The sequence below is a fragment of the Schistocerca piceifrons genome, chromosome 3 (assembly GCF_021461385.2).
Source record: "Schistocerca piceifrons isolate TAMUIC-IGC-003096 chromosome 3, iqSchPice1.1, whole genome shotgun sequence".
Classification (NCBI taxonomy): Eukaryota; Metazoa; Arthropoda; class Insecta; order Orthoptera; family Acrididae; genus Schistocerca; species Schistocerca piceifrons.
This window is the reverse complement of record NC_060140.1, coordinates 504,613,657-504,627,813: the sequence shown is the minus strand read 5'-3', so window position 1 is coordinate 504,627,813 and position 14,157 is coordinate 504,613,657. Positions and strand designations below refer to the sequence as shown.

Here is a 14,157-nt window from a genome sequence, read left to right as displayed (position 1 = left end):
TTTCGGCAACTTTCGCTATTTTTTACTAATTAGTAGTATTATAACACACAACAAATACAACGAACACAATCTGACCTGAAGATTGTGAAAAAGTGTACAGTGGGTAAACCAAATGAAACTTTCGAATTCTCTTAAAACAGCACATAAAATCTAATGGCAACGATGCATCTCTTAAACAACAGGAAACTGAAATTTACATTCATTTGAAAAGTCAGCCAGATTCACCTATTAACAGATTTACAGACTACAATGTTTCTCGATAACTTCTGTCAAATTCTTCCAAGAACCAACCAAAAGTCGTCGGTACAATAATTGAATTTTAAAGTTACATGTACCTTACGAGATATTTAAAAAAATTAATTTTAATTTTTACTTTCCGTATTACTTTTACTTCTTGCTATTTATTAGTAGCATAGGAGGGTGGGTTCAAAGACGGGAAAACATCAAGCGACACATCACTTCTCTTTATAGGATAAAGCTGTAGCTGACAAGTAACAATTATCTAGTATGAGCTCAGGAGTATAATGTTACAACTGAAGCAAATGGTCGAAGCAAACCCCTACTCCCCTCCCTCACAGAAGCACCACCCAGATCATATACCTTGGGCAATTCCGCAACTCCTCGATTCAAGGTCACCCAGGTGAGCCCCCATCCTATCTGCGCATCTGAGGCAACTGTCTGTGGTACGAGATGTAACCCAATACAGGTCACAGAGTTGTTGCGCACGTGTGTGACATAAAATTAACGGGAAACCGCTTTCATCCCTCTACCTCTCTCAGCCAGTGGAAAATCATTAAGATGACAAGAAACTCCTTTCTTGCCCCAATAGCATCCGGCCAATAGAACCACATTAAAATGACGACAAACCCATCATCATCCTTTACAACTAGAAAAACTGCTACGCCTCTTCATTCGAGTTCTCTGCACCATAGGGAGAGGTTTTTTATAAACAAATTATTATTAACAACAGTTTTTTTCTATAGGTCAAAAGTGAAACGATCAGGAAATAATAACAATCATATAACAAGTTAACTTATGATTTTTTTATAACAATTTACAAAACAATTTCTTACAATAATTTTTGTTACTTAGTAACCATGTTTTTCAAACTTTCTTTGTGTTTCTATTTACAAAGATATTTTATAATAAATACTTTTTCTAATAACACATAAAATCTTGAAACTGTCAGGTATGTTTATATACTAAAAACTAGTAAACAGAACATCTCGAAATACTACCTTTCCATTGAATTTGCACTTAGTGGTTGGTTTTCTCTCACTATATATACAGTTTTTACATTTTTAATCATTCCTCTCCGAACATTTATACATAGATTATGTGGGTGTGGTGTGCATACTGTAAGACCTTCGGTACACACACCATCAGATTATTTGACTTGTCACTCTAACGAAGTAGGCGAGTGTCAGCAATATGTCTTGTGGTCTTATCATGGCGTGTTTATCTTCTACCGTTAGGTCAGACGATAGAAATGCCACTTGCACACTTAGAGTAGCAGATTGACGGTGACCAACTTTAAACAGAACTTGATTAATTTTCAGACACATTTATTAAAATAATAACAAGCATAAAAATTACTTAACTTGGTTCTGGATGCTATTTACAATTGACAATCTGAAGTTCCTTTGGTATTGGTACGTTAATCCTATTCTCACATATCTCTGATACGTGACAAAAGTGTCTATACATTTATCTTCATGGCTATGTACAGGAATATGGTCATCTTATTAGGCGCAGACTGAAACTTGACTATAGACTGGTACAGACAAATGTAGAACTCGTGCAGACTGTTGCAGACAAATGCAGACTGACTAATCGGAGGTCTGTACACTCAATATAATAGCTCGCACGTTCATGTATCACTGCGCGAGTGTGATCTGCGAGGAGAAAAGGTTCTACGTTAGCAGCAATCTCATTGGCTTCATTACATATTAATACGTGGATCGGCGGAAGCAGAATTTGGTCCATCTCTATGGCAGCGCCATCTCGTAGGGAGGAGACAGATGAGCGCTGCGCCTGCGCTGTTGTGCTTATCGGGGCGCGCTCTAGTGGGAAAGTTGTGTACGTGCTGACTATGCGGAACTATGTAATACAAAACAGTGGGAAATAGGGACTAGCAGCATCAGGTGAAGAGGAGCCAGAAACACACACAAAGACACACACACACATATATTCATAGTCAGTCTCAGATGAATAATGTAAGAGAGGGCGCCTCTCCCAGCCTCACAAACTTACAATTTCTTGTGTGGTAGTCGACGAGTTCGAGCGTGAACCACTGGTCCTGGGACCTGGCATGATTAAAATATAATGCATTGTTGAGTGCTGTACAGGTTGTAGTGTGATCTTCAGGAACTATTTGAAGAGTCTCAAATAGAGAGAACCGCCTATGATCATGTGTATGGCGCTGCTGTCCACACAGTGTAAACGTCCAAGTCTAGATAAGGTTGTGGTTGTGTCAAGAAGATGGAGGGGCACAGGTCCAATAGCATACTGCAAAATAATAAAAATGTTTCTCCAAAAATGGGGGAATACTACATCTGCTACAATCAACTCCCACACAAAGACATGATGAAAGCTTAAGTTCGGTGAAAGTGTGACACACCCATATGTCTTAACTGTGGTACCATTGGCAGCTATCAGGTAACAGTCATCACCCCTGCTGCGAATTACTTGAAAACACAGATACATCAAACGTCGCCACCTGTGTCCATTAGATGATAGAATTGTGTACAGTGTTCCATTACAAACAAACAACCTCTTTCATCTGGTAAACCAGTTGTCGTCATTACTGATGTCTGGGCACGTTTCCCATCTCACATAGGGAGGAGCATTTTCGAGCTTCAGAGCTACATCGTTTGTTGCACCAACATATCTTCATAGCTAAGCATCTCCTTGGCGAATGGTGCCGCTGTGACCGGTGACTGCAATATTATATTTGAACAGCGGAGGCTTGTGAAGTAAACTCAACAATCTGTGCTTATAACAAGGTGAGGGAATTGCCAGATTGTGGGCATATGGCTACAACACATGTGGATGAATATAACTCTGTGCTGCAGTCTGCTGGTTTTGCTGAAGCGCTGAGATTGTCAGCACATATGGTGACACTCAGATTTTCTGTGGAATATCATCATTAACTGCATTGCTTACCAGGGTCTATAGGTGGCGCAGCAATTGTGTAGGAGTGGGATCACCTGACTTTTCTGTTCGGTGTAACTTTTCTAACCATTTGACTCCAGATTGAGACAGGCGACTGATTAGGTCAAAATGGTAGCACGTTGATAAATACCTGGTGAAGAGGCCGAAATATGCTTCACTTTCGTGGGTGTGTCCTCGTTGAGAGCAGCGATGACATAACTACTCGGTCTACAACTTTGCTTCCGCCGTTTTTTCTCGAAGTTCGGGGCTTTATTGTAAAAACTTTACAAAAAAAATTATGACTCGTAGTATTGACCATCGCTGGCCACTACATTCTCCCATCTTTCGGATAGCACACGAATCCAGTGGTGCAACAACTGGCGGTTTTGTGGGGATCTATGAATCGATTCAATTTTGCACTTGTTCATATGATCGGAAGCGCTAGTCAGCCAGACTGTATGCCATTGATCGAAAAAGGTGGTAGTCAGAGAGAGCAAGGTATGGAGAATACGGCGGGAGGGATAGGACTTCTCATTTCAACGTCTCCATGTATATTTTGAGGGGTTTTGCGACATGGAGTCGAACACTGACCTGCTGCAAAATTACCTTTACGTGTCTATCGCTGTATTGTGGCCGTTTGTGTTTCAGTGCTGGGCTCGAACGTATCAACTGCTTTCGATAATGATGTCCTGTGACTGTCTTCGTCTGCTTCAGTAGCTACGAAAACGTTCTGTCTTCCACCGCCATGCCGGTCTTCCACTTCAAAATCACCGTTCTTAAGGCGTTGAAAACACTCTCTGCACGTTCTTCTACTAATAGTTCCCTCACCATTGGTCTTACCCAGCATTTTAAGAGCCACAGCCGCAGATTTCTTCATGTTAAAGCAGAAAATTAAAACTTTCTGTAAACGACGAGAAATGGGTACGTAAGTTGACGCCCTTAATCGAGAATAACCTTATGATGCAATCACAAATCGACAAATATTTTATGGCATTATATTTACAGATGCCTAAGTTTAGTGTATTACACCTATGACCAATCACCTGAACCCCACTTGCCGCTACTGCTGTCTATTGCAAAGTTATAGACCTAATATATTTGGTTTCTTCAGAAGTTACGTACCCTAACATGAACTGGTTTGTGAGTTGTGCTACGACAGAAGAAGATTTTGTTGCCAGAATGGTGGAGTTTTAACTGTTATGTGGCTGAGTAGTGCGTTTGTAGGCATGTAAACTGGCAGTATCGGATTCTGAATCATAGGTAACTACAATTCAGTACCAGTACGTGGTTGATGCACGTCATGGTTGACATAGTTGTTCTGTATTACACAGTGGCGTTGCTCGAAGAATGTGTGGAAACCAAAAATGCTGTGGTTTTAGTATAACTACTTTATTAATAAAATTTAAGTACGCACAAACACACCAGTGTGTGAATAAATCGAGAACATTACAGGGGCAAGAAAAATAAATATGATAACAGAGAATAAACGAAAGTAAGAATAAACGAAAGTAAGCGATAATACTGCAGCACATATTTATTTAATCATGTCTTTATTGCATTTCAAAGTAAAGCATAAAGTAGTTGCACCCTTCTACTTTTCAAGATTAGCCAGTCAGTATTTCAAATACGTAGATTTGCCGTTACCTCCAAGAGTAGGAAGCAGCACTAAGTCTGCCTCAAAAACTAGCACCTCCTACTGTCCTTCCAATTGAATACAAAGGAATATAAAAGTTATTTTTGATGTAGATGCCTCGGCTCCTTTATCAAGACCGAGTACATAGAGCGGCATGTCACTGACTGCCCTAGCCATGAGCTGGTGTGTGTGGAAATGCCACCAAGGAAAAAAAGTTCTTAAAGTTCAAGAATGTCCACCACCAGGAGCAATCCCCTTTGTTATATATGCTGACTTCGAGTGCCTCCTGGCTCCTATAGAAGTTGTGAATGTGGCCCCCGTGTCTCTCATACTGCCTTCATAGAAGATGTGTACCATATGTGCTCATATGACTCCAACCTAAACAAATTCGAATCATATGTTGGGGATAATACTTCGAGTTGGCTGCTCACTGAGCTCGAAAAACTCACATTGGAAGCTGATTGTTTTTATAGTGACAATATTCCCATGACCAGCTCGCAGGGGAATGATGCCTTATACGAGCTGGCATTGACTGCCGTATATGTGTGCTGTCTTTCGATAGAGAAGCAGAGACTCCATGTAGAAACCATTGTCGTTCTACAGGGAAGTTCCATGGTGCAGCTCACAGTGCTCGCAGCTTGAATGCCAACTGCCATGGCACAAACCCATCTTTCGCCACAATTTAAGTGTGTACAGTGCCCACCTTCTCGTTCAATACTTGAGTGATTTTGGGGTGAAGGGTGATAAGGTCAGTGTCATCCCTGCCACCGTTTAAAACTACATTTCGTTTCCATAGAGAATCGCACCAAGAGTAAGGCTCTGCTTCATGGATTCGCTTCATTTCATGTCCACGCATCTTCAGAAACTTGCTGAGACAGTGTGACAGGAGGATATGCATATCACCAGAGCTGCATATTCTGATGGTGGAGAGTTTCAGCTACTGACGAAGAAAGCGGTCTTTCCTTACAGATATTTGGATTTGACGGAGAGACTCCACGAAACCACATTGTCCAACATAACTGCATTTGCCAGTATATTAACAGGCACTTCTGTAAGAGAAATGGAGTATGGCCATCACTGAATGGCTGGCAGGAATCTGGCAGATTGATTCAAGGAAATATGCTAGACTGTACATAAACACTGATATACATACTATCGCAGACATTTCCAAGAAATTACAGAATATATGCCTGGACACATACTGTCTGGATCCTGCTTTCTATTACACTGTGGCTGGGCTTTTCTGGAATTCAATGTCAAACTACTGACCAATGCTGACATGCTGCACTTTTTAGAACATGGGATTGGCAGGGACTTTGCTAGTGTATAGCCAATAACCCAAGAATGAGCAAGGAAGAATGCAGGCCATCTGACAATTTCAGTTACATCGTTTACTTGGACATAAACAACCTCTAACGGCATGCTATACCACAACTCTGCAGTTTGGAGGATTACGACGGCTGTCCAAAGAGAAACTTATCAGACTGGAGAAAGAAATCCAAAATGTGTCTGTGGATTCTGTTGCAGGATATGTACTGGACGCAGAACTGGCATATGCCACACATTTGCATGATGCACACAGGGACTTGTCATTGTTTCTGGAGCACCTAGTTCTGTGCAGTGGTTCTGTCCCCAGCTGATGATAACACTGGGGAGTAGGGAGAGACATATTCTGCAATTCAGACTCTTCCAGCGAGATCTCAGTTTGGGAACAGGAATTATTAGAATGACATACAACATCGCTATCAATCAGCGTCACTTTATGAAGGTGTACATTGATAAAAACATACAAAAGAGCCGTCTCTTGTTGTGTCCCTTATAGAAACATTTTTATAAATTAATAAATATTTCAGTTTTCCGGGAAACCGTGGGAAATGTTAGAAAATACCAAGAAATTTATTTAGTTTACCGTAGGGGTGGGCAGTATGACGCTACAGATTACATCACCACCCACACCAAATAGCCGGCCAGAGTGGCCGTGCGGTTCTAGGCGCTATAGTCTGGAGCCGCGAGATCGCTACGGTCGCAGGTTCGAATCCTGCCTCGGGCATGGATGTATGCGATGTCCCTAGGTTAGTTAGGTTTAAGTAGTTCTAAGTTCTAGGGGACTGATGACCTCAGAAGTTGAGTCCCATAGTGCTCAGAGCCATTTTTGAACCACGCCAAATTTTAAGCAGGCCACAATTTTCTATAAAGGGTTAGTAATTGTGAAGGTGATTAAGCTTTTGGTGTATTTCACGAAGCCTGTCTATGTTGTTATGTGTATTTTGGACCTCTTCAGATTCCACACGTACCGATTCCACTATGAGTTTGTGATGTCGAACTTCGCTGATCCCAAATCACTAAATTTTGATACAGACAGTTTCATCTATTCGGTGAATGGCTGCTATCGGTATGAAGTAATTAGGTTCAATCCTGAAGCATTCGACACACCTGGATATGCAGTCGATAATCCTTATTTGCTTAATATCTCAAAAAAGAGGGTTATTGGTCTGATGGAAGGTAAGGCGAATGGCGCAGGGATTGTGGAGTTTTATGGGACTTAGATCGAAAATTTATGCACACCTCATTGATGCAGTTGCCATCCAGAGTCAGGCTAAGGATAAGCATCGCTTGACCTCAAAGATTACGTCGATAAAAGATTACAAGAAGTGCCTGCTTAGGAGCGTTTACACCACTCCAAATATGACATGCACAATGGGCTTTCTATAATTCGGTCATGAGGTACACACTGCACTGTAGATGACTATTGTACAGTCCCATCATAATAACAAATAGTTCATCCGAGGCATGGGATTGGGAGCCTACCATACTCTCATTATTAGGTTCAGAGTAACTGATTATGTTGATTTGTATCTATTTCAGAAGACCTCAGTGTGGAATACGAATCATTTGTCATAGGTGTGTGTGTGTGTGTGTGTGTGTGTGTGTGTGTGTGTGTGTGTGTGTGTGTGTGTGTGTGTGCACCTGAATGCACATTATGTGTCTGTATGCAAATTGTGTACACTATTTCACACTATGTGTGTGTTTATATGTTGTAAATATTTATATGTGTTTGTATGCATGTGTGGTTTTTCTTTATCTGGTGCTGCTAGTCCCCATTTCCTTTATTCTGTATACAGAAGTGATCAGAAGGAAATGATTAAAAATTTAAATATTGTGTGTAGAATGAGAGAAAACCAGCCATTAAGTAGAAATTCAATAGGAATCGCAGAATTTAAGTTCTTTCTACTAGTTTTTAGTGTACATAATTACCTCATAGTTTCAAAAGTCATCACAATAAAAAACGTTTCTTGTAGAACAGTTTTTGTAAATAAAAACATAAAAAACTGAAATAATTGTTAATAAAAATTGTTGTACAAGATTTATTGGAAAAATTGTTGTTAATAAACTACAGGTTAATTTATTGTATCGCTGTTATTAGCTCCTGATTCTTTCATTATTAAAGTTTAGAGAGAAAAATATTGTTAACGTATAATTAGTTTATAACAAACATTATCCTCTCCCTATGCTGCACAGACCTCAAATAAAGAGTCCTATGCATCTGCTCTAGGAAGGGTACCAACAGTTTAAATATGTTACTATTGGCTGAGAGAGATAGGGGGTGAGAGCGGTTTCCACCAATTTTATATCACACAAGTGCCCAACAACCACGTGACTGATATCAGGTTATGTTCTGTATCACATACAATTCCTTCGGGAGTGTGGGTAGGTTGGGGTTTCCCTGGAGGACTGGAATACAACTCATACAACTTGCTAACTTGTATGGATTGGATTGTGGTTTCTCAGGGGGAGCAGAGTGGGACAGGGGTTACCTCGCCCACTTGTGTTAGGTGTAACACGATGCTCTGACTTTGAGATGAGATTGTTATCAGATGTCTTACTGGCACTAGATAATTACTACTTACCAGTTACAACATTATCTTATTGGCGGAAGTGATGTGTCGCCTTACGTGAGTCGAGATTGTTCTCAGATGTCGTACCGGCACTAGATAACTACTATTTATCAGTTACAGCATTATCTTATCACCGGAAGTGATGCGTCGCCTGATATTTACCTGTGTTTGTTTCTGTTCTGCTATCCTACTTTTAATAATCTTCCTCAAGTACACATATAAACGTACAGTCACAGTTATTTGAAATTGTAAGTTCAGGCTTATGTTTAATCTTTGGTCATTACAATATCTTTGTAAATTTCGCGCGTTATTAAAATGTTAAGTTGTCAAACCAATGAGACAGCACGGGGCGGAGAAGGTTATGAGCAAAGCGAAACGGATAGAACATGTAAGTTTAAAGATGCTGCCCTTTTAACACATGTGCACTTTTTTCTGCCAAAGATAAATAATTTTCTAATAAGTTGCTTTCGTTTCATTCTTCCTGTCTGCATAGGTAAGCAGAGTGCTCTCTTTTATACAGAAAATCACTTCATAACGGCCTAATATACAGAAACTAATCATCTCCATGTATAAAATGCAAAGTCCTGACTGACTGGTTGACTGATTCATCATCGCTCAACCCGAACCGCTAACGATAGAATCTTGACATTTGAGAAGCTGTGGAACTTCTACTGCAGGCGTCGTTTAGGAAGGGATTTTTCGAAATTCCAACCTAAGGGGTTTGTAATAGGCGATGAAGTTTGTTTTAAATTAAGCCAATTTTAAAGCTAGATATAGAAAAACCGGTATTTGGTTTCTCGGTTAAAAGTAAGGAAACATGTGTTCCAGCATTTTTGGAAATTTAACCCTATGGGGTTTTTTAAACTATGGTCTTTTTAAAATAAATATGTCATTATTAAAGAACAACCAAAGTAGTTTTAAAGCTACATCTATGAACAGTAGTATTTGACTTCTCAGTTACAAATAAAATAAATACGTGTTACAGTGTTTTTGAAAGTTCGACATCTATCGGGATAAAATGGAGGATGAAAGATTTTATGGAAACATTTCACTGTGCAAACATTTCTGAGGCTGAATCTGGGAAAATTTGTATTTGGCTTCTCTGTTAAAAATAAGACATATGCATGTCACTGTTTTTGTAAATTTAGCCCCTAAGGGGAGTGGAACAGCGGGTGACACATTTTATCAAAATATTTCCATGTGAAAGAATATTTCAAGCAAATTCTTTGAAAGATGGTGTTTGGGTTCTCGGTTAGAGATGAAAAAATACATGTTTAATTGTTTTTGGAAATTCAATTCCAAAGTGGTTGAAATAGGGTCAGACTGATCCACTGACTCAACATCGCCCAGACCAAACCGCTAAGGATAGCAACTTGAAGTTTGGAGAGGGTTTGGATCTTATACTGTAGGCATCGTTTAAGAAGGGACTGTCCAAAGTTCCACTCCTAAGGGAGTGAAATAGGGGATGAAAGGCGTTCTGAAAGTATGTCGCTATTAAGAGAATAATGAAGCTAGAACTATAAAACATGGTATCTGGTTTGTTAGTCATAAAATAAAAAATACGTGTTTCAGCATTTCTGAAAATTCAAAATAGTAGGAGAAAGCTTTTTAAAATAAATAATTGCAAAAGTAATAGTGAAGGATTTTTAAGGCTACATACATGATGATTCGTTTTGACTTCTCAGTTAGAAATAAACAAAATACATGTTTCAGTGTTTCTGGAAATTCAGCTGTTAAGTGAGTTCAATTGGGGATGAAAATTTTTAAGAAAATATTTCGTTACATTAAAAAAATCTTAAAGCTAAATTTATGAAAACCGGTATTATACTTCTCGGTTATATATAAAGAAATATGAAAACTGCTAAGGCAATATCTCCACAACAGTGCAAAATGCATGATTAACAAAATCTTTGGACTCCAACTACCAGAATCGCTTCTTGGTCAGATATACAATCGGAAAAGACCATGCTTATATGGTCATAATTAGAGTGAAAAGCTTAGAAGGTGTTACAATTTGTGAACAACATAAAAATTCTATTAAATACACTGAAGCGCCAAAGAAACTGGTATAAGAATGTGTGTTCAGATACAGAGATATGTAAACAGGCAGAATACGGCGCTGCAGACGGCAACGCCTATATAGGACAAGTGTCTGGCGCATTTGTCAGACCGGTTGCTGCTGCTACAATGGCAGGTTATCAAGATTTAAGTGAGTTTGACCGTGGTGTTATAGTCGGCTCACGAGCAATGAGGCACAACATCTCCGAGGTAGCGATGAAGTGGGGATTTTCCCGTACGACTATTTCATGAGTGTACCGTGAATATCCGGAATCCGGTAAAACATCGAATCTCCGACATCGCTGAGGCCGGGAAAAGATTCCGCAGGAAAGGGACCAAAGGCGAATGAAGAGAATTTTAATGCTGGGCCATCAACAAACGCAGCGTGCTAACCATTCAACGAAACATCATCGACATGGGCTTTCGGAGCTGAAGGCCTGTTCGTGTACCCACGATGACTGCACGACATAAACCTTTATGCCTCATCTGGACCCGTCAACACCGACATTGAACTGTTGATGACTGGAAACATTTTTCCAGGTCGGACGAGTCTCGTTTCAAATTGTATCGAGTGGATGTAGGTGTATGGGTGAGGAGACAACCTCATGAATCCATGGAACTTGCATGCCGGCAGGGGATGATCAAGCTGGTGGACGCTCTGTAATTGTGTGGGGCTTGTGCAATTGGAGTGATATAGGACCCCTGATACGTCTAGATACGACTCTGACTGGTGAATGTACATAAGCATCCTGTCTGATCACCTGCACCCTTTCATGTCCATTGTGCATTCCGATGGATTCAGAAAATTCCAGCAGGACAATGCGACACCTCACACGTCCAGAATCCCTACAGAGTCGTTCCAGGAACACTCTACTGAGTTTAAACACTTCCGTTGCCCACCGACCTCCCCAGACATGAACATTTTGAGGGTATCTGGGATGCCTTACAATGTGTTGTTCAAAAGCGATCTCCAAGCTCTCGTGCTCTTACGATTTCATGGACAACCCTGCAGGATTGATGGTGTCAATTCCCTCCAGCACCACTTCAGACATCAGTCGAGTCCACGCCATGTCGTGCTGCGGCACTTCTTCGTACTCTCGAGAATCGTACACGATATTGGGCGGGTGTACCAGTTTCTTTGGCTCTTCAGTGTAAAAAAAGCTCTGCAGGCCATCCACACTGTGCCAGTGAAGCAGCGGGCGCTAAGCTAGAGTACCAATAAAATAAATGTAGTTGAAATCAAAAAGTACCACCTCTTTTAATACATTTCTTTATTTGGTACCCACTATGAAGAAAGTGGCGAACAACTGAGTAGCTGAAATTGCGTGGGTTGAATAGCTGCTTTTAGTGCAAAATAAATGACATAAAATAAGCGTAAGGGCAGTATGAGATAATATACTACAACAGATATCTGTAGGGGTGTAATTCTCTACACTCTTAAAGAAGTAAATAATACGGATGTTTACTACTTCAATGAATAAATTGCAAATAATCCAGAAAGCAACGACCAAAGAAAAAGAAACCAATGTCATCTTGGAAAAGGTGGTGAAATTCAAGCGGTAATTCGTGTGTAGTACTTACAGTAGCTATGAAGTTAATGTAAATTTTAGTCGTTGTGAAGTCCATGTGCAACACATCACCGCCCCCGTCGGCTCAGCTTCCAGTTCCACCTCAGTGATAGAGTCGAGGAGATGCACATCGAAGGGAAGTGCATAACAACAATAATAATAATAATAACCGTAAATATTAAAAAGTTATTATGACAGCAGAGATAAAGTGGTAACGTGCCCAGATGTCATTCCAAAGCATATTCACAGTTATAAACTGTGCAGTCACATTCATGCGACCAACTGTCAAAGTCTGAATAACCATCTTTTTCAGCGCGAACCGCAGGAATACGTACAGGGTGAAGGTCGGTAAGGTTCTGAAAGGTGCCATACGACTCCAGTGTAGTGGCCGGCTGCGTTAAAGTTTCTCTGTTGAGGATCCGTGCCCAAATACCCGACAAAAGTGACCCCACAGATTCTCGTCTGGGCTTAAACCCAGGAAATTGGTGGTCAGAAGAGCATGGTAAAATTATTCTCATGCCCTTCAAACGACGCACGTGCACTGCGAACTGTGTGACACATTGGACTGTGGTGCTGGTAGAGGCCATTGGGACGAGGAACAACGAACTGCATGTAGGGTTGGACATGATCTACAACAATGAAACTTTCACTCTACAGCGGAGTGTGCGCTGATATGAAACTTCCTGGCAGATTAAAACTGTGTGCCAGACCGAGACTCGAACTCGGGACCTTTGCCTTACGCGGGCAAGTGCTCTACCAACTGAGCTTCCCAAGCACGACTCACGCCCCGTCCTCACAGCTTTACTTCTGCCAGTACCTCGACTCCTACCTTCCAAACTTTACAGAAGCTCTCCTGCGAACCTTGCAGAACTAGCACTCCTGAAAGAAAGGATATTGCGGAGACATGGCTTAGCCACGGCCTGGGGGATGTTTCTAGAATGAAACTTTCACTCTACTTCTTTCAGGAGTGCCAGTTCTGCAAGGTTCGCAGTTGAGCTTCTGTAAAGTTTGGAAGGTAGGAGACGAGGTACTGGCAGAAGTAAAGCTGTGAGGACGGGTCGTGAGTCGTCCTTGGGTAGCTCATTTGGTAGAGCACTTGCCCGCGAAAGGCAAAGGTCCCGAGTTCGAGTCTCGGTCCGACACACAGTTTTAATCTGCCAGGAAGTTTCATATCAGCGCACACTCCGCTGTGGAGTGGAGATTTAACTCTAGAAACATCCCCCAGGCTGTGGCTAAGCCATGTCTCCGCAATATCCTTTCTTTCAGGAGTGCTAGTTCTGCAAGGTTCGCAGGAGAGCTTCTGTAAAGTTTGGAAGGTAGGAGACGAGGTACTGGCAGAAGTAAAGCTGTGAGGACGGGTCGTGAGTCGTCCTTGGGTAGCTCATTTGGTAGAGCACTTGCCCGCGAAAGGCAAAGGTCCCGAGTTCGAGTGTCGGTCCGACACACAGTTTTAATCTGCCAGGAAGTTTCATATCAGCGCACACTCCGCTGTAGAGTGGAGATTTAACTCTAGAAACATCCCCCAGGCTGTGGCTAAGCCATGTCTCCGCAATATCCTTTCTTTCAGGAGTGCTAGTTCTGCAAGGTTCGCAGGAGAGCTTCTGTAAAGTTTGGAAGGTAGGAGACAAGGTATTGGCAGAAGTAAAGCTGTGAGGACGGGGCGTGATTCGTGCTTGGGTAGCTCAGTTGGTAGAGCACTTGCCCGCGTAAGGCAAAGGTCCCGAGTTCGAGTCTCGGTCTGGCACACAGTTTTAATCTGCCAGGAAGTTTCATGATCTACAAGGATTGATGCTTACTTGTGTTGATCCATTGCACCTTCGAAAATGACGAGATCATACAGGGAATGTCA

At 41.3% G+C, this 14,157-nt stretch overlaps 1 protein-coding gene across 1 annotated transcript in view; it reads left to right on the top strand.

Moving 5' to 3' along the window:
- LOC124788781 (serine/threonine-protein kinase 33-like) overlaps positions 1 to 12,418 on the top strand; it is a 90,133-nt gene extending 77,715 nt beyond the window's left edge. The window contains exon 6 of the mRNA XM_047256064.1: positions 12,351 to 12,418. Within this exon, the coding sequence (XP_047112020.1) occupies positions 12,351 to 12,418 (68 nt within the window). The remainder of the gene's footprint in view (positions 1 to 12,350) is intronic.
- Positions 12,419 to 14,157: the final 1,739 nt, after the last annotated feature.